The 21,611-nt window shown below is 37.8% G+C and overlaps 2 protein-coding genes across 5 annotated transcripts in view; both read left to right on the top strand.

The window, feature by feature from the left end:
• On the top strand, positions 1-12,123 carry LOC121876208 (protein asteroid-like). 3 transcript variants are annotated; one of them, XM_042381191.1, is made up of 5 exons: positions 1-63; positions 1,432-1,634; positions 3,926-4,358; positions 4,861-5,073; positions 9,674-12,123. In XM_042381191.1, the coding sequence occupies exons 2-5, from the start codon at positions 1,435-1,437 to the stop codon at positions 11,582-11,584; spliced, it is 2,757 nt and encodes a 918-aa protein (XP_042237125.1). In that variant the 5' UTR covers positions 1-63; positions 1,432-1,434; the 3' UTR covers positions 11,585-12,123. The 3 variants fall into 3 exon arrangements, with proteins under 3 accessions (XP_042237125.1, XP_042237123.1, XP_042237124.1); XM_042381189.1 differs by having other exon boundaries at positions 28-119; XM_042381190.1 differs by lacking the exon at positions 1-63 and having other exon boundaries at positions 1,294-1,634.
• A 3,507-nt stretch (positions 12,124-15,630) lies between these two features.
• Positions 15,631-21,611, top strand: part of LOC121876242 (cytosolic carboxypeptidase Nna1-like) — a 56,871-nt gene continuing 50,890 nt past the window's right edge. The window contains exon 1 of one of the 2 annotated variants that reach the window (XM_042381252.1): positions 15,631-15,768. The gene's annotated coding sequence lies outside the window, so the exon portion shown is untranslated. The remainder of the gene's footprint in view (positions 15,769-21,611) is intronic. The other variant, XM_042381249.1, reaches the window with a different exon arrangement.

The raw sequence follows: 21,611 nt of genomic DNA, 5'->3' as shown, positions 1-21,611 counted from the left end.
CAGAGCTACTCGTGTTATGTGTTGTGTCTCTAAGCGTCCACTCAGTGTCTCGCTGTTCCCTGGGTCTAGTCCACACTGATCTCGGTTACTCAACCTAACTAACCTTAATACATCTAAATGTACTATTAATTATTATCTTCTTGGTGACAATACCAAACTACAGGATATTAGTGTCAATTTTATCCATTAAGGGCAAAAACTAAACTTGGTCGATGAAAAGTGTTGATCAGGGTCACGCGTGATACAATTGGTGTAATAATAGTAATAATGATATTTATTCAGTAATATTGTTATTGCAGATTTTATAATTGGATAAATATGTATATAGACTATGCAGGTATGCAGTGCAGCATGAATATAGACAAAATAGTTATACAATATAGGTAGATCGTAGGAGTACAGTGGGTAACTATGCTTGAATACTACTGAACACAGTTTCAAGGGTCCGACTAATTACCCAAATGTAGCCGGAATGAAGTCAAATAATGGTCCTACATGAATAAATTGGACTGCCAATCACCTCTCGACTAGTATTTGGTGTCACAAAAAATTGGTAAACTTAATTTAATCTGAGTTAATAGATCAAGTGCATGTACCTAACCTAACCTAACCTAACCTAACCTAACCTAACCTAACCATATTACTGTTGTGCCTAGTAATTGCTACCTAACCATATTACTGTTGTGCCTAGTAATTGCTACCTAACCATATTACTGTTGTGCCTAGTAATTGCTACCTAACCATATTACTGTTGTGCCTAGTAATTGCTACCTAACCATATTACTGTTGTGCCTAGTAATTGCTACCTAACCATATTACTGTTGTGCCTAGTAATTGCTAACAAGACTAGAGGTAACAATTCATTTTAGGTCGAATATGGAATTGCGTATTTCTATTTATATAGGGAGAAAGCAAAAAGAAAAGAAAAGTTATACAGTATTCTATTACGTTTCCGTCGTAAATTTATATTTTTCGAATATTTTAACCAATAGACCTCCCCAATTACCTAACAATATTGGTTGTTCAAAGTGGGCAGTAGAGGGAAAAAGGGAAAAATGTGGGATGAAATACTAAAAACAACATCAAACAAGCTTTTGAAAACCTTACCTAACTTGTAAAAAGGTTGAAAATATGGTAGTGTCTGAGAACACCACCACCACCAGAAGTTAATCAATTTTATAATTATTTCCACAGTTATCATTATAAAAGAGGCAATGTTTACTAGAACCTGATAGAATATGACCTAACCAACTAAAGAAACCTTCCTAACTTCCTAGCCGGGGTGGGGTGGGGGACCCTGTCATATTAAACAGAAAGTTTAATCAATCAAAGCTTACTCAAGGTAAAATAGCATTAGTAAGAACTTAACCAGTCAAGCCAAAATATCCACAATGTTTCTTTTTTAATATTCTGTACTTATGTAATTTCTAGATAATGGGAATTCGTGGCCTCTCCACGTACATTCATGAGCATCTCAGTGATGTTCTGGAGCGGCACAAGCTTCATCATTGCAGAATTATCATTGACGGCAACAACTTAGCTCATACCCTGTACTATGAATGTACGGGAATAAATTGTGTATTTGGCGGAGATTATGATAAATATGCCAGCTATGTGGAACAGTTCTTTCAGAGGTAAGTTAGTTAGCAGTATATTAATTCAATGTACCTCTTTGATTGTGGATAGTGTATTTGTCCAGTTGTCAGTTAGGTAGGTTTTTTTAGACTTACTGTATACCTGAAGGATTTTATAGAATTGGATGGAACTTTCTAGAAACGTTAATTACAATCTATTAAAGCGATAAATGTAAATGAGAATGCACAGAATCTATTAGAACTTGACCCAACCAACCTAACCAACAGTAACTTAACTAACTCTGCCTAGCTTACCAGAAAAACTGTTAAAACATATCTGATGACATTGAATGGATTCTCATATCCACTTATCTACTTAATAGATTGTAATTAACATTTCCACAAAGTTTTGTTTATTTGTATAAACTGCTTCTGGTGTTTTTCTAAAAATCCTGCTCAACCAACAACTGGACTAATATCCACTACATACCTCTTTTTGTATAGGTATCAGCAACGAGCCGCATTGCAGTATGGTATCCTTTACCAATGTACTACCCTGTATACCCTTTCATCTTCCAACAGGCATTAGTGGAGTATCAAGAGTGGTGCAGTCCAAAGTAGCTTAGGTTTGACTTGAAATTTGTATGACAGAAAAATACATTGCATATAGTGAGTGTTCATTAATTTATAAATTATGTATATGTAAAAATATATGTGAAGAAAAGTATAATACTGTACATGTATCCCTTGTTATACAAACGTTCGCTCTATGAATATTCGTTTATACTAATTCTGTATTTTACTCTTACACCTCTTTCTTACTTCAGTATGCAAAAGGTATTCTGACTTACACATATTAGGGCTACTTACTCAGCCCACCTTTTATGGTGAGCCCTAACCCTAAAGTTAATGTACCAAATTTATATTTTATTAATTTTTAATGTGCTAGGTATTATGTTACAGTACAGAACACAAGTAGGTGTTTTGTTGTTGTTCACTTCAAGAATGGTTTTCAAGGAACCTAACCCATTTATATAGCAAGGGATACCTGTACCACATAATTGTGACACTAACATCCCACTACAGAGGATAAAACACAGAAAAAATGAGAGTATAGTACTGTACTGTATATTTTGACTGTAATTTGTGGCCCTCTAAAGTAATTTATCTTTTTCTACAGTGGGATTCCATAGCTGGTAAATTATGTAGCTATAGAGAGAGTGTACCTGATGAGGGCTGCCAGTACCTACTTTGTTTGAGTTCCCTAACTAAAATGAGATTAGTCTTTTTTATTTAGTGTTAGCCAGATAATTCCTCCTTATTTAATGTCAAGAAGGATGATGAGAAGTGATGCATTAGAGAATTTTGAACTACTTAGACATAAAATTTTTAAAACTTTCTTCAGTTTATTGGATGAACTACCTAATTAACCCATAATGCATCACCGTCATTTTAAAACGGCAGGAAGTAATCATCACCTCTGTTTTAAAACGCCGTTGTATTTATGAATCTCTCGCACTCGCTAGTGACACATTACAGCCTAAATAAGTAAAATTGGGACTAATGGCAACTGTCCCGGGTACCAAGGGATGGGGGGGGGGGGTGGATAGACAGAGCTCTCATACCCCACAGAGAACATTGTTTTGGTGGCGAGAGGTGTTGCCAATGTCATGTTATTTTTTGAACAATTGGATACTTAACGGAAAATAATTTTTTAAATTTCCTTATGTAAGCAGGTACAAAATGACAAAATAGAGTTTCTTGAAAGAAATCTAAAATATATCATTATGTTCGGTCAGGCAGGCCAGATATTCTAGTAGTGTTGTTCCTCCCACGTGGTCCTTGTTGTTCCCTATTAAAAACATTTGTCATGGTTAAATTAATTAGCAAAACCTTATACTTTTCTATTTATTACATAGTTTTTTTCCATGAATATGTGAGAAAGAGAGGAAAGAAATGAATTATTTATAAATGAAAGGAGGGAAAATCATTTTACGGGGTACTTCCTTATTTGGCTCTTTTGTATGAAAGGCCACAGACAAGTGGTACACACATATTGATGCATGTTGGGAAGTTTAAAACCCAAACTTGATAATTATGCAAGTTTTCAGTCTTTTGATAACAAGATACACCATTTAAACCTCCCAAAGGTAATGTAATTTTTTGGGACATGACATGACAACTTTTTCTACAAGTGGTGGATGCATTGCTGGTTAATACTACGTATTTGTTAATTTATTTAAATTTATGAATTATCATATGAAAGTTTTTGAGCTACCAACTACAGTATTTTCTAGCCTTGAAATAGATATTGTAACCCATTGAATATTAGTTTAGTTTTATTCCTTCAGGTTACAATCATGTGCGGTGGACACCATTGTTATTATGGACGGTGGGCAGCCATTGGATGCCAAGAAGATGAGGACAGTGAGAGAGAGAATCCAAAACCAAATCTTCATGTGTATTAGTGTTGAACCCAGTAACCAGATGAATTCAAAACTCTTCCCCTGCATGGGGCGCCAAGTTTTTGTGACAACATTACACAAAATGGGAATTATGGTCTTACAAACGGATTTTGAGGCAGATGAAGAAATTGCTATGTTGTCCAAGAAATTTGGTTTTGAAGTTCTTAGCAATGACTCTGACTTTTATATGTGTGATGTTCCATTCATTTTACTACAGACCGTCAATCACAAGAAAATATGCACTGAAAAGACCAAGAACTCAACAAAGACCTTTAATTATATGACCTGCCGTCACTTCAGCGTGGAGCGTTTTTGTGAGGTACAATATGGACAGTCAACTTCTAAAGTCCGTTCGCCTCGCCACTTCCCTGAACCCCGAGATTCCAACTCATGAACTCGAAGCAGTAGACTGATACATTATTGTGTCCATAAATGCTTTGGATTCATAAGTCTGAATCTCATGGTTTGTGGTTCATGGGGGAGAAGCAAACGGACTTTAGTAATTGACTACACCCTGTAATGTAATGTGCTCTTTATTATTTTGGGTCTCACTAACTTTTACTCATTGAATCAGAAGCAGAATATTATATTGATAAATAGCTTAATAAGTCATGCCTACAAAGTTTTATTGAGTTTTATTAAGACTGGAATAGATATTGAAATATTTGAAGATCAAAATGGATTTAGAAAGAAAGGATATAGAAAAGTTATATTGTTTTTGATTTATGAAGTTTGAGTTAAAGGACATTAAAGGTCCACAGAATTGTGAATATTTGTTTTGTTTAATATTTTGTTATTAGTGTATTTATTGTAATTTTCAGTTAACAGGGATGGACCGTGCACATCTACCACTCCTTGCAACATTATTAGGTAACGACTATTTGGCATTTGATGTCTTCACTGATTTTTATGCACACTTTGATGCTGGAGGAAAGAAACATAAGTATATGAAACCACGTAATGTGATAATCAAGAATGTCATATCATGGTTAGCAAGTCAGAAGGGAAGAAGTACAGAAGATGTCATTCAAAAAGTAAGTAACTAGAATCTAATTTAAAGATATATAGGTTTTTAAACAGTAGGGTTGATGTTGTCTAGCAGGGTACAAGTGACTTTTTTTTTAAATAGAGAAAAGGGCAAATTTTGTGAAACACCCATTGGCACATGGGGGGCCTACCTGCCTTGCTGGTAGTAATTTTTGGGTCATACAATTGGTATATGTCTTGTCTTCATTACGAAGCCTCTTTGCAACATTGTTCTTCCATGATTGAGGCCTGCAAGGACATTTATGGCCCCGTGATGGCCCAGCCTTGGGTTCACTCACAACAGGTGCTGGGTCATCCACATATGACACACTTTGTAATAGAGGAAACTTTGTTGGAACTTGCTGGGGTGGTAACTGATGGTTACAAGTGTTCCCTGAAGAATGCAGTGATGGGTAGGGAAACACCGGGTAACACTGAAGTCCGTTTATTATGGATGAGAGAAATACAAGTGGTGACTAGCGTGTGCCGTGCACGGCTCACACAGTCAGACTGAGACTGCCTTGCCATATGGCAGCCTCGGGGCAATGTTGCCACGTAATTATATATATAAATGCTACTCGGCACAGTAGCTTATATACAAGGTTGCTACTCGGCACAGTAGCTTAGATACATAACCTACAGTAACTATATTTCGGGCGTGGTGGTGCTTGTGCCTGTACAGTACCACGGCGGTGGCCTCATATATACTTTACTGATTTTGCATGTGACTTGAGCACAAATACTGTACTGGTACATTAGATGACTCAGCTTGTTGTGAACTTTGTGAATCGGTATGGATGTAATGATGTACGTACTCTATATATTAGGCCAGTTGAGGGTTTGAGGAGGTATGTCTGGATATTTCTGACTTATAGCTCTATCAAATGGTTGTGTGTAACATGGGTTCAGCATCCTCAAACAATGCCCATTTATTCAGCCTGAGTTGATACTTAAAAATGGGTAAACTTGTCAGTCTTCCTTCTCTATAACATCTAATACAACTACTATACTTCTAAATGGGGAGATCAGGAACAACAACTGTGCTAGACAATGTTATTGGTAGCAGTCTATTACCATTCAGTAAACTTTGCTGCAAAAACTTTGGCTCTGCCAATTTATTCCGGTCAGTTTGCAATCTTTGAATTATTGTAGTTCCTTGCCAGATACCATCGAGAACAAACTCCCCGGACTGCCTTTACCCCGACCTGTTTATTTGCTATAATACACCAGGAATTATTGACAGGAAGCAACACAGGTCTTGGTATGGTCATGTGAGATTGTTATTAGGTCTACTTATACAGTGGGTATAATTATTTTAAGGTTTGTTGATATTGTGTACAATCTTTAAGAGCAAAGGCTAATGTATGCCAGGATGGCGAGCCTTATAGGTCCTGCACATTATGATGTAAAATCACAATGATTCTATAATACACTCCACATTCATTCATGTTTTTGTTTTTCCTTTGAGGATCAGGCTCACCCTGACTTAATTTAAGATACAGTACAGGAAACCTCAAGTGGCTGCTAGTCTTGGAGGTGGAGGGGTCATTGGGAGACCACACTTGGTCAGAAAGCAGGTGTGCATGTTAAATCTTCTAATGGGGAACTGGCATACTTACTTACATTTGATTTACATGGATTCAGTTGGTCTTTGGCTAGTTCTGAGAAGTTAATTTTGGACAGGGAAGTGTTTTGTTTTTCCCCTTGTGTTGAGCTGTGACTGCCAATAATCTAGTTAAGAATCTGTAGTACAGGGGGCCCCCAAGTTAGCTGATTTTTACTTCGCGGTTCTCGGTTATTCGCGGATCACACCCTGGATGTACCCAAGAAAGTCTGTGGGTAGTTTTAAAGTTGCTGGCATTTTTGTGGCTGGGACAGGGAGCCATTCATTCCAGAGATAGTAATTTCCTTTCCCTGTATTGTAAATATGTGTATGTGTGTTGACACACACAAAACACATACTAGTAAATAATAATTGTAAAATACTCTCACAAATAGTCAGAAACAAATTTATTTAAAATGTGACAGTCTGCCTCCTAGCTCTATTACTGTACTTTATTAATAATAATAAATTAACGGTTTATTAAAATAGTTCCGCAGCCTGAAGGCTGAAAATATACATTAGACAACAATGACTTGATACATACAAAGACATGGGGAGGGTGGGTTGTTTTCCTTTCTGAAAGGAGAAGGAACATGAACATATAAATAATTATTATAGTTTACAGTTGATGGCCCGGGCTGGTCTCTTGCCATACTGTGTGAGGTCACATAGGCCTCGTGGTTCAGTAACTCGTCCGTAGGTGTTGATATGAAGGACCTTGCATGGTCATGAGGCACCTTGTGGTGTGGGGTGGTGTCACAGTACCTTATTTTCTGCTTTGTGGTGTTGTGTTATCTTGTAGTCAGGTGTAAAGCCGACCCACTGTTGTTCCCATGGTGGACTGATTAGCACCTTCTGGTCAGAAGATGGTGATCAGTTCCCAGGGGTACTTATCTCAGTGGTGGGTCACTGCTTTCACTGGTACTGTCTAATGCTGAATTCACTGGCTTAAACACTGTTCATTACTGTTCAACACTGATCCCACTTCTTTCCGAAATTAAATTGTCACTTTTGATTATGTTGATATCCCGTTGGTGAGGATTGTTCGGGGAGAGGGACTTGAGGAATGGGGCCGAATATGGCCAAGGGGGGCTGCTGCATAGCAGCTCATGGTAGGTCTTGATCCTCCGGTGGTCAAGGATATGTGTGTGTGTCTCTAAACACACACACACACACATACAATACTACAGGTAAAAGAAATAGTTGTCCTAAGTGCAAACACATAAAGGGAATACAGTGGTCCCTCGGTTAACGAGCACAATCCGTTCCAGCAGGTTGCTCGTTAACCGAAAAACTCGTTAACCGAAACCATTGTTTCAATGGGTTTTTGGATAATTGGTTCCAGCTCACCGAAAATTGCCTAAATTCAACAAAAAAGGTAGAAAAGTACACTTACTTTGAGGTGTGTATGGAGAAGGCTCCTGGATGATGATGATGATGATGGGAATTAGAATGGGGGTGGAGGAGAAGGAAGAAGAGAAGGCATTGGGGTGGAAGAGAAGTCACCCCATGGTGCCATTTCACCCATAAAATTTTAGCTCTCTTGGTGTAATTCAAGATTATTTTCTTTAAATCAACACTGCACTGCATTATATATTGTCAATATGTAAAATGTATTTCAAAATGACCAATAATTTGCTTGGAAACACAGAAAAAAAAAGCATTTAGTTGAAGAGAGTCCCAAGCAAGATGTTACCTCCACTGAAAACAGAGAGAGATTAACGCCTGTCTGGTGTGTTAACAGGCTGGATGGCACGCCAGAAACTAGTTTCTTTACCTTCAATTATGCTCAATAATTGTTAAAATGACTAAAAAAGTTAATATTAAACTTTTAAAATTATTGAATAGTATAAACTTCTTGATATTTACTAAAATAGTAAGGAATTTAAGCCTTAAAACCGATTACTGTATTGGCGGACTAATACTACAGCTGGTGGACCGCCAAATGCAAGCGAAAACATGTTGAAGTCGGCTCGTAAAAAACTCGTTAATCGAGGGATAGCTCGTTAACCGAAGTTAAGAATCTTATGGAAGGTAAATCGTTAACCGAGGGACCACTGTATGCATTTCTTTGTACACAAGTAAAATGTACACACACCCCGTCCGCAAATGTTATTCGTGAATTTGGCGATTCGCGGCCATTTTGAGAACCTAACCCCTGCGAATATGGGGGCCCCCCCGTGTACTTCCAACAAAATCCTAATAGTTTGCTCATTGGACCATCCTATAATTTGCAACTCGGCTTCTCTCAACCCCTGGGGATCAGTGGCTTAACCTATTGTAAAATGTAATCTCTGGTTATAATGAGTAGGTGACTTATAAATCTTTTATTTCAATAATACAGGGTGAGCATAAAGTCTTTCCCTGATTACAAACATTTATTACACAAAACATATGCTAGGTACAAACATACAGTTTTTTGCAGCTTAAAATATGCATGAAAAAAATCTAAGAATTCGTCTACACAATGCTACAACATTCATGTTTCTATCTAGAATGGTCTTCGAGATATGATTTTTCATAATCAGGGAAAGACTTTATGCTCACCCTGTATGGACAAGTCTTGTCATGTTGAACCACTCGGGTTAACAGTTGTGTCGCGTATGTATATCAGGTTTCCAATAGTTCCTTGGTGCTAAGCCTTTCAGATTCCTGATACTCAAGTGTTGTATAGAAATAGGACATAAACATGGACCGGGTAGTGTTTGGCAGACAGCTTTCAGGGCAGTTGGTTTCAGTAGCTGCCACTGCTTACTCCCACCCAGAATATAAATCAGTACAGTGCTCTCTGCAAGCAAATTGTTAATACTGTGCATGTATTTTAAAATGTTTCTAGCTAAGGGAAAAATGCCATCAAATTGATAAAAATTGAGAGCACAATGTCCCAAGTTTTACCTTTAGAAAAAGTGGCATGTTTGAAATGAATACCGCTCATCATTGTTATTTTTATTACATTATTGTAATTACTATTCTTATTAATGATGACAACATTATTTTTTTCTCAGGTGGTTACACTCGCCAATCGTAAGAAGTTAAAGCGCAAGATACAAGATTCAGTGAACCACTACACTGATATGAAAACCAACCTTCTTAGTTTTATTTCTTTAGACTCTTGTGTTAAATCCACCACAGAGGAACTGGGGGAACCTAAGTCCTTCTTGTATAACAATGATTCTCAGTTTCTTAGTTGTTTACTGGAAACAAAAACTTTGACTAAAAATTCTGAGATAGAAACAGATTTAGTTTTGAAGGATGGCAGTAAACTTCCAAACTGGTTCATGGAAGCTTATCGCAAAAACAGGATTCCACACGAGGTGGCAGATATTTTAACCCAGAGTTATTTTATTTCGCCCCCGCAAGTGGAAGAGAGATGCTCAGACTGTTCATACTTGGTTGTGGAGTCAATTGTTAAGTCAATATACACTATGCTGTGGCACAGTGTATGTAGCCATCATCTTAACTCTCATGATAAAGATGCTAATATGGTCAAGGGAAAGGGAGTTCAAGGAAAGTTACAATATATTTCATCCACTGGAGACTATGGTCAGACAGGAGAGAGAGATGATCATTATGCCTCAAATGTGATGTATGATTCTGATGTAGTGGTGGAGGAAGATGAGGAAGAGAGTGGAGAAGACCCAGTAAATAGTGAATTAGAAGAAATGCCACAACTTGAAGAGCATCATCAGAGAATGGGAGAAGAAGAGGTTAGTGATGAGGAAGTACCAGAAACAGCTGAAGACTTAAAATTGGATGAAATGTGTGAAGAAGATGATGATGATACTGAATTTATGGTATCAGGTAGAGAGATCAGAACAAGAACATATGGCCTCAAGTGGTATATGAGAAAAGGGAATAAACTTTGGATTAAAACTCTTTCACATTTGCCGAAGAAAAAAGCCAGAGCTTTGCCTTCTCTCAGTGAAGTTGGTTCAATGTCTGCCTCAGAAAAGAAACAAGTATTCTACTCTATGCTTGGTTCAGGCACTGAATTTATGGATCTTGATATGCCTGGTGACCTAGAGCTAATTCTTGACTTCATTATTTACTGGTTCAGAAGTAGCAAACTGCCACTCAAGGATCACCATGCCTTAGCAGTGTTAATGTGTGTATTTATGTTTTATATTATTGATGGTAAAATGGGAAGAGTCAGAACAAAGAAAGAATTTGAAGAAATCGAAAAATGCAAGGTTAAGGTGTCAGATTTATTAAGTGATGCAACATACCACAACCCACATGCAAGTGTGAAGGATCTCCTTGTGCACATATCCCATGAAGAATGCCTGGTAGCTGGCTATAATCTTTTTAAGTTCCACCATATGGATCAAAAGATCAACAATAAATACTACAGCAGGAAAACTGTTCATGCCTTCAGTGAATACCAAGCATGCATATATTTTATGCAACTCTTGAACAGTTTGCTGTGTTCACCCTTCCCCATGTTAAGTGTTGAATGTCTTTGGGGTGGGACCTTCTGTTACAACATTTTCCATGAGCTAAAAAAAAAAAAATCAAACCCTTTAGTTAAGATTACCAATTTTTTAGGAAGAGGAACTTGTCTTGAAAGGTTATTTCTCAAGCTCTTCAAAAGGTTAGGTGTAGTTTTGAACTTACAGAAGTGTACCAGTATGGTAGAGTTTGTGGAAAATATGAAAGTCCCTAAGAAAAAATATAAAGAAACAAACTCAAATACTGAGAAAGAGGCTGTTGAAGATACCAAGATTATTGAGAGAGAAAAATGTCAGAACCTAACTGACGGAAAGGACACAAGTACAGAACTTTCGGGGAGAAATAAAGTGAAGGATACATGCAAAGAATTGTTACAAACGAAGAGAAATAAGGAAGAATTGTGTCGACTGGTCAACAACCGCTTTGCAGAACTTGTTCTTGACACAGACTCTGATAGTGATGGTTAAATGGCCTTACTCTGACTTCATTTGACATGAATCACTTGGGTCAAGTTGAATAGAGTCAGTTGGTTGAAAATCATACAGCTTTTTAACTCGGGGTATGACAGTGGTTGTGACAGCTTCTACACCTTAAGTAGAGTATTGTACCTTTACTACTGGTCTGCCATACTGTACCCAGTAATCATGGACATCCACTGGAAACTGTACTGTAGATTAAACATTACAGTACTGTGTATACATTGGTAATATTCTCTCGCTCACTGTTTCTTGCTACATACTGTTAAGAATGTTGGGTCTGGTTAGTACTTTGTTTGGGTGACCTAACAAAACTAGATGCTGTTGGCATAGGACTCTACTGGAAACAAGCCTCTCATGGCTTTGTTAGTTGTCCTTGGTTAAATTGACTGAATATCGATTATTAGTTGCATATACTGTATATAATTTAGAGCAAATTTATAATACAGGTTGTACCTCTCTAGTCTGGCATTCTGTGGTCCGGAACGATTTTAGTTTGCCCATGGAGAAAATTAATTTGAGTGGTACTTTTGATGTTTGTCTAAATTTTGCCTTATTTACCCTACTTTTTTGGCAAATTATACCTGTAATAAAGCAACATCCTAATAAACCAACGAAAATAACACAGATAAAGTTAAATAAAAACTAAAAACAACACAGAAAAGTTCTTATGTTCTACAGCTTCAGTTAGAGTTGAACCTGATGGCTTGTCAACTTCGTCATCCGAGTACAAATACTCATAACTTATAATGTATACAGCCTTAACAATATCAACCTAGAGAAGTCGACTTGTGAAAGAGACCTAGGGGTACTTGTAAGCCCGGACCTACGGCCTAGAAAACAGTGCGTTAATGTTCGAAATACGGCAAACAGAGTATTGGGTTTTATATCTAGAAGTGTAAGTAACAAGAGTGCAGAGGTCTTATTGCAACTTTATCTTGCGCTAGTTAGGCCGCACCTCGATTATGCGGTTCAGTTCTGGTGCCCCTATTATAGAATGGATATAAATTCACTAGAGTCGGTGCAGCGAAGAATGACAAAAATGATTCCGGGACTTAGAAACCTTCCATATCAGGATAGGTTAAAGAAACTTAACTTGCATTCCCTAGAAAGACGAAGAGTGCGGGGAGATATGATAGAAGTATTTAAGTGGGTGAAAGGAATCAATAAAGGGATATAGATAAAGTTCTTATAATATCCGAGCAGGATAGGACTCGGAGCAACGGATTGAAGTTGGATAAGTTTAGGTTTAGGAGGGAGATAGGAAGAAACTGGTTCACAAATAGGGTGGTGGACGAGTGGAACAAGCTTAGCAACTTTGTAGTAAGTGCGGGAACTCTGGAAAGTTTCAAAAGGAGGCTAGATAGATTCATGGATGATAGAGAGTGGTAGTAACTCTCGACAGGAGCTGCCATGCACAGGCCAACCGGCCTATTGCAGACTCCTTATGTTCTTATGTAAAAACACACACAACAACATTGGCTGTCTTTATGTTTTCAGCTTTAACACCACTGGTGGGTAGAATTTTTGTTTTAAATTCAGAAACATTAATTAAAATATATATGAACAGTAAATAAGTATTGCTTTCATATTCTTATGTAGAGTAATGACGATATGTTTACACATGTGCTCACTTCCATACGTGATCTCACTTTTTTCTTTATTATTAATGGTTAGCTACTTCCAATGTTCCATTTATTAACATTAAATAACATTACTTAAAACAACCATATTAATTTTACTACAGCTACAACCAGGGTCTTATTTTCTTCAGTTTTATATGTAGAACCAATCAGTCACTGGTTATGTAAACATTAACGAAAACAATACCGTCTCGTCTCCTCGTGTGTTTTAATATTCTATGTATTATTAATGAATTGTATTGTTCATTTTGCACACATAAACATTAATTCAATCAAAGAAACATTCAGTAATAAACAATAATGAATGTTTTGTACATCGAGAAATGACACTGTTTACACAATTGTGCATGTCTGAACGTTGGCGGGCTGCTCAAACCCGTCGAAATTCGAGTTTTCGCTGTTGAAATTTTAAATTGTGCAGTGTTTTTTTTTTTGTGTCCAAATAAAAAAACGTTGAATTAAAATCTCGCGAAATTTGAGAACCTACTGTACAACATTTAACCCTTCAATATATCCTCAAAGAGACCACGAAGCAGTGAAAGTGGTGCTAGTGCTTCCAAGTGTATGCACAAGTCACTATCTATCCAGGAAAAGGGCGAATTTCCATGGTCCGGCACCGGTCAGGTCCCAAGGTTGCCGGACTAGAGAGGTACAACCTGTAATTTTAATCTTATTTGGGTATTTTCTTAATATTGTAGCTAAAAATGTAACCATGATTAGTGTGTGTATGCAGAAGTTTGTGAGTCACAGGTTAAGATGCTGAGAGGCAGTGTACAATAATTTTGTATACTCTAAACAAATTTAATAATGAAATGTACAGTAATTTTAAATTTTTTTATGTACTGCATAAACCTAGTAATGAAAATGTACAGTAATTTTGTAATGTTTTTATATACTGTATAATGTATGCAAACCTAGTAATGAAAATGTACAGTAATTTTGTATTGCTTTTATGTAGACTACAAGTATACTGTATACAAATTAGTCATTGTATTGCAATTATATACTGTATAGTAATTTTACAGTTTACAAATTTGTTAATGAATGATAAACAAAAGTCAGCACATTTATTTTCCAATGTATTCCTGTCTTTGTACAGTACAGCTCCTCCCCGACTTACTCAACTTACGTCCACCCGCACTTACAACCCACCTCAGTCGTACCAAAATTTGGTCAAATTACGTATTTTCGAATCCCAACGTCGGTACACAGACAAAACTTTCATTTGTAATTCACTTTAAAATGGCTGGCAAGCTTAAAAGTGAGAGTTTCGTGGTGCTGAGAAGAAAAAGAGACACCCATTTTAGATTTTCTATGTATTATTAATCATTTTCGACACGACCATTTTGACTTACGACCTGGATTTGGGTCCCTTACCCCGTTGTAGGTCGGGGAGAAGCTTTATACTGTACTTTATATGTACTATACAGTACAGTAGCCCTGCTGCTACACTGTCCTGTATAGTTTAACATCCAGAATTTTACATCTGGTCACAAAGTACAGTGCAGTAGATTATACTTAATTGAGGTTGGCCTTATGTCTAACTATGACTCCATTAAGCCCACAAGATACAGTACCAAAAAATTGAAGTACAGTACTTTGGAAAAAATTTATTCTGATAGGGTGGACTTGAGTTTTCAAATATTTGGCAGTATCTCATGAATTGCAGCTGTGTATTTACATGCATAGAACAGAATGTAGGAAAAAAATCTAGATTAATGTGGTTGTGGTAAGTGTAAATGATTCTTATATTAAGACATGATCATGTAAATGCTATCAAAAGTCAGTAGAGTATTTAATATTTGTAACAGCTGTTATTATCACTTGCAAACAAACTCGAGTCAATTTAGGATAGTAGCCAGGTTGCGAATTCTGCTATTATATTGTTTGCAACCACTTTACCTTACAAAAATAAGATGAATTTCTTCTATGACACTTTCTGCGTTGATGAGAAATAGCCGAGATATAGCAAGTTAAAAAAACAAAACATCCCCTTGAAGAGCTCTGTACTCGGCAATAGGTAAACAATGGACTGAAGAGAATGATACATTATGAGAAGGTTAGGTTAGGTTAGGTTGGTTAGCACCAGAAATGAAGGTCAGATTCGTTTCTAGTGCCAACTCCCTAACCTAACGTGGCTACTATCCTAAAGTGACCCAAACTCAAACATTTTAATAAACACCGTACATATAATAAATCATTTACAAAAGGTTATTAGAACACAGTATCCCAACTGTGTTTTTATATAGTGCTCCTTAGCAGACCAGAGGTACTGTAAAGTTATCATTTTCTATATAAGTTACAGGTAAGAGCATCACCATTTTCTGTGAGCACCTCAGCTCAGTCTAGCTTTGGTTCTATTGATTGTGGTGGTGAACAGCATGCAGGGATTGTGTCAGTGCCTGAACAGCTGGCAGCACAGCCACACATCCTCCTCCACCAACACACATGGATTAACATCACAAGTTAATGGCTCTCCTCATTGGTTTCATGTAAAACAACCAGCAATTAGTTTCAGGAATACTGTATAAGGTAAGAATGAGACATATTTAAAGTACAGTACTGGTAGCCTTTATGATCAAAGTATTTCATAAAATACATTGTGTGTCAAGTTTCACAGATACACTTTGAAATTTCCATTATGACTTTAGATTACTAATGGTGTTAAAAGTTATATGAGAATTCCTCATATACATAAATCGAGTTTAGGTGAAGTGAGTGAAATAAGAATACTGTAAGTGATAATTTAACAATATTAATAGTTGAGGGGGAAAGGAGAGTCAGTGAGTAGTGACTTGATAAAGAACACTAACTTAAAATGTTAGATCTTCATGAGATTAGGGGAAGGGGCAGTATTTTTGTTAACATGATATTTTGATGATAAATTGGTAAAGTATTTTCTACAGTTACATTAGTTATAGTAATGAATGCTTATTTTGACGATTAAATGAAGTAATATGTGTGTGTGAGCATAATTTTATAATATACGTACATGGAAACATTATTTGCTTCCCATCATAAGAGTACATGTACTCCAAGTCCACCCAGCTGTAAATGGGTACCTTACAGTTGGAAGAGTGAAGACAGTAGAATGCAATGCTGACCATCCATCCTCCTTGTATACTGAAACCTGAGTATACAATATGATGTATCCACACTGCATGCTAATGGTCTATTATGATTTGGAACCCTCATTTAATTTCCTATATTCAGACAACTGTACCTTTAAGTACACTTTTTTGTTATGAAGTTTATTGTTCTGGAGAGTGATTTGTAAAGTTGGGGTCAAAAGTCTTGCACACTTGGCAATATCTGGCATCTACTCTGAGTTATATATATATGATTGGGATGCACTAATAACACTACTTGTCATCACACATATGCCTGAACCACAAAATGGGATAAAACTCTCCTTAATACCTAAGATCTTTGGGTACTTACATGCCAAATACTGTCAAGTGTTCAAGACTTTTGACCCCGACTGTACATTACTATTCAGCCAATCAGCCTCTGCCAGTTTTGAACACTTGCCACAGACTCGTGTTTACTTCACCGTGGTAGTAACTAGTGTCAACTGATGCGTTAAGGGTATGTCAGGGAGAAGGCCTACGTGCTATATAGTTTGTACTGTGGCCAAGCAGTCAAGGAAAAGAACCAAATAAGAATATAGATATACAGGTCATAAGATGTGTAGAAGCGGGTGAGGTTAAGATTGATATTCGTTTCCCACTGCTTCCATGTACTGTAGGATTATGTTAGGAGTTACAGCAGATGTTGGTCAATCTTAAATGAGCACAACCAAATGCACTGGGGAGTACATAACTTATTTTTTAGGGTAAATTAGGTTAGATTAGATCATAACCACTCTGGCCCAAACCAAACATCCGTGGCTCAATCGTTCTATATTTGTTGCCATGTTAGACCTGTTTGTTCTCAGTATTCGTGATCTTCCTCAGTACAGTACAGTAGCTATTACAGTTCTGTACAGAACTGGATAGTGCATGATTATTATCTGTTATGTTTGTGATACAAAACAGAAAACTATCATCTATTACATTTCCACACCAACAGACTAACTCTGTCCTGTATATGCATGCCTCCCAAAAGCTGGGAATGCTATACAGATGCTGTAGCTACCTCACTCCTGAGCAGTTGCTTCAAGTTTATAAGGGATTGATTCATCCTAACTTGAAGTACAGTACTGCTATCATATCTGGGGTGGTTCATCTTCTGTCCAACTGTTAGATTGGGTGGAATCAAAGGCATTTCGTCTTCTTAACCCTCCTCCTTTAGTTGATAATCTCTCTTCCCTTTCTCTTTGCTGCAATGTTGCTTCACTCTTTCTCTTTTACAGGTACAGTACTTTAATGGGCAATGTTCGGTGGATTTGGCATCCTGTGTACCGCCAGCAAGACTGTGAGCTCGTAACACTCATCTTGCCTGCGGTGCCCACCATTTCTCTGGATGTCCGTCACACTAGAATAACCCGTTACAGTACATCCTTCTTTCCTCACATAGCCAAACTGTTGAATGCTCTGCCTTCTTCTGTGTATACTCTTACAATCTGTCTCACTTCAAAAAGCTGGGTTTCCGGCATCTTTGTGGTTTAGATTACCGGTAATAGTTTTTCTCTTCTATTTTTTATTTCTTTTTACCCCTAGGCCCCATTGTGGGTTGATGACCTGTCCCCGGGTGGTCTATTCCGCGTATAAAAAAAAGAAAAAGTACAGGTATTGAACTTTGTATGATGACATGAACTTCCAAACCTAACATACCCGGTAACCACCCAAGCATGTTATTAGGTAATGTTAGGATTAGCTTAGTAGCTTAAGCTAGGTTGGTTCATTTTCATAGTTGAAAAAGAAATGAGCTCAGACTTTCTTGACAGGAAAACCGCCGTAAAACCAGATTACCTAAACTACAATTCCGGGGATGGATATGAACTTGTTGAGGTGTACAAGAATAGTAAAATACTGTACAGTCCCACATTTGAAACGAGTGTGTTGTGATATTACTAATGAAATATACTATAGAGGCAGAAAATATTGAAGGACATCATTAAGAGGATATTTGATACAGTAAAAGTCTTTAAGGTATAGTCATACTGTACATAGACATAAATGGGCAGAAAATGGCATTACAGGTACTGTACTGTACTCCAACTGCTAATGTGGCATGCACCCTAGTAGTGGAGGTAAGTACAGTACAGTAGGGAAGGAAAACTTATTATAAACTCCTCAATGCCACGAAGCTCGACTGCATTTTATCTTTATTTATGTGATACCTACGAGAGGTCTCAGCAATTGACCAAATGTTTCTTTGTTAAAAAGTTCTTTATAAAAACTCCCCTTCAGAGTTAAAGCCAACAGGAAGAAGACTTATTAAAGCCAATTGTACCTCCTGTATAGGTCTTACTCTACAAACTTTCCAGTGGAGTTTAGAAACAATAGAATATGCTGTAAAGAAAAGAATGACTACCTCAGATAGTTCAAAAATAAATATTTAGATGAAACATTAATTATTCCTGATAAAAGATAAGCCCTGACAGACACACGATGATCCTCCCCATACTGGCCAGATTTTATGTAAATAATATTGATGTGGTGTTGAAGGAATATTGTTCCTTCCTTCCTTAGGCTTTAGTAAGCCCCTTTGTAATATTTATATATACTTGTGACACTTGCCAGATGCTTCTGGTGTTATTGTACAGGGGTACCTAGTGACAGCACCAGGATCCCGGTACCTCTATCAAGGAATAAACTATTGAAAATGAATTGAGCTAAAAGATAATAGGAATGGTAGAGCTAAATAAATATATATGTAGCTGACATATAAGTAGACAATTTATTCTTCAGAAATTTCCTGACAAGTTTGGAAATGCTTCCATTAAGATTTGCACTGCTTGTTTATCAAATCCTTAAATACATCCAAGCTGCCCCCTCCTTCACACTAATATCCTAGCATAGTACAGTACAGTATATGCATGGTAGGTAGGTAGACAGGCAGGCAGGCAAGTAGGTAGATAGACAGGCAAGTAGGTAGGTAGATGGTAGAGAGACAGGTAAACAGGCAGGTAGGTAGGTAGAAAGGAAGGTAGATAGGCAGGCATGTAAGTAGATAGGTACTGATTATAACCCCCTGTATAGTTTGTTATGGTTGAATCAAAAGCAGTAACCAACACCTTCCGTCTAGCTCTTCAAGTTCTCGTTATTCTACCTTATTGCTCTGATCTGCTCACTGCTTTGTGAAATTTAACATACAGTACATTTGTTTTTACAGAATTTTACATCATTACAGTATTATCCTTCACATTTCATCCATATTACAAAACATTGTAGGTGAGGGGAGTTACAAATGCTGCACACTCCCTCTCCATATTTAAGCTATTACAGTATCTGTTTTGTTTACAAATTCTCATTATGTTTGGAAAAAGCAAGAATTGAGAAGAAACACGGACAGTGTGTGTGGTGATAGGCGAGTTGTGGTGTATGGTAAAGTTGGGTGTGTCGGACTTGTAGAATATTGATTATGACAGTGGTAGGGATTGATCGTGAGGCTCCCTTCTGACGGCGGTGGTGACTCATGCTAGAGTGCGGTCGAGATGTGCCTATTACCTACCTGACCCTGTTGGCCTCGCACGCTACCAAATGATTTTCTACTAAATTGAACTGCATTATAGTTGTCAGTAAATCACTGAGACATTGTTATTGTTCGTTGATTGATTATTAATCTGCCAAACCTAAAAACATAATTGTCGATTTAGCGAATCTAATTAATGTTGGTATTATTTTTTTATATACTGTCTTGAGGTTAGCCATGCGACCCAGCTTTGAATCCCACTTTGGTCGTTTGTGATGAGCATGTTATCCAGCACGACCTCATTAAATTAACACGGCTTTTCTCCGGATCCTACAGTTCCTCCTGTACTACACTATACCCGTGAAGATAAAGACGAAGATTAAAATCTGGATATACAGGCCTGATATCATTGCTCACAATACTCAATTAGATAAAAAAAAAATAAGTGCATGTTATGACTGAGGCAGACCTCATTACAGACAGTTGTCACTGAGTCATGCCAGTGTCTCACTAGACTGAATATTTTTCCTCACTTTTGGACTGCAGGTAGTAATATTGTGATGTAACTCACGACCACTGTTGTATTTAACCAGAACACAAGGCCGGCCACCAGCTGTAACATTTACTCCTGATTATTCATTTGGGGAAGCGTCTTCCTGTGTACGACCTATGATCCACTGTGCTTACTTGATGTGTCCAATAGTTATCCATCACGTATCTCATTATGCACATTCCCGTTTCACGGTTACTGAACGCTCCTGTGTCTCGGTATACCCCTCGTGCAATGCCATGAACACTGTACGTCAATCATTCCTTGTCATGAACATGTACACCATCCACCATACCATGAACAATATACACCACCAACCATACCATGAACAATATACACCACCCACCATACCATGAACAATGTACACCACCCACCATACCATGAACAATGTACACCACCCACCATACCATGAACAATGTACACCACCCACCATACCATGAACAATATACACCACCCACCATACCATGAACAATATACACCACCCACCATACCATGAACAATGTACACCACCCACATACCACGAACAAACCACACCACCCACCGCAGACAATGTACACCACCCACCATACCATGAACAATGTCACCACCACCATACCGCGAGACAATATGCACCACCACCATACCATGAACATATACACACACCATACTGCGCCAGACAATGTACACCACCACCATACCATGAACAATATACCACCCACCATACCATGAACAATATACACCACCCACCACACCATAAACAATTTACCACCGCCACCATGAACCATATACACCACCCACCATACCGCGAACAATATACCACCCACCGCCACCATGACAATGTACACCACCCACCATACCGCAGACTAATGTGCCCAGACAACCACCCACCATACCGCCAGACAATCACCACCCACCATACCGCGCAGACAATATACACCACCACCGCCATGAACAATATACACCCACCATACCGCAGAACAATAAACACCACCCACCATACCGAACAATAAACACCACCCACACTACCATGAACAATAAACACCACCCACCATACCAGACAATAGACACCACCACCATACCATGAACAATATACCCACCGCCTGAACAATATAACACCACCCACCATACCGCGAACAATAAACACCACCCACCATACCGTGAACAATATACACACCACCATACCGCAGACAATATACACCCACCCATACCGCCAGACAATATACACCACCCACATACCGCGAACAATGTACACCACCCACCATACCAT

Source organism: Homarus americanus, unplaced genomic scaffold (assembly GCF_018991925.1).
Source record: "Homarus americanus isolate GMGI-L3 unplaced genomic scaffold, GMGI_Hamer_2.0 scaffold34921, whole genome shotgun sequence".
NCBI lineage: Eukaryota > Metazoa > Arthropoda > Malacostraca > Decapoda > Nephropidae > Homarus > Homarus americanus.
Note: the sequence above shows the minus strand (reverse complement) of the source record. Positions and strands in the feature narration are given on the sequence as shown.

Bases quoted from the DNA above. Each gene is read 5' to 3' on its own strand.
- LOC121876208 (XM_042381191.1), top strand. From the start codon at position 1,435: ATGGGAATTCGTGGCCTCTCCACGTACATTCATGAGCATCTCAGTGAT. The intron at 4,359-4,860 runs GTACAATATGGA...TGTAATTTTCAG, and splicing joins GCGTGGAGCGTTTTTGTGAG to TTAACAGGGATGGACCGTGC. The intron at 5,074-9,673 runs GTAAGTAACTAG...TTTTTTTCTCAG, and splicing joins CAGAAGATGTCATTCAAAAA to GTGGTTACACTCGCCAATCG.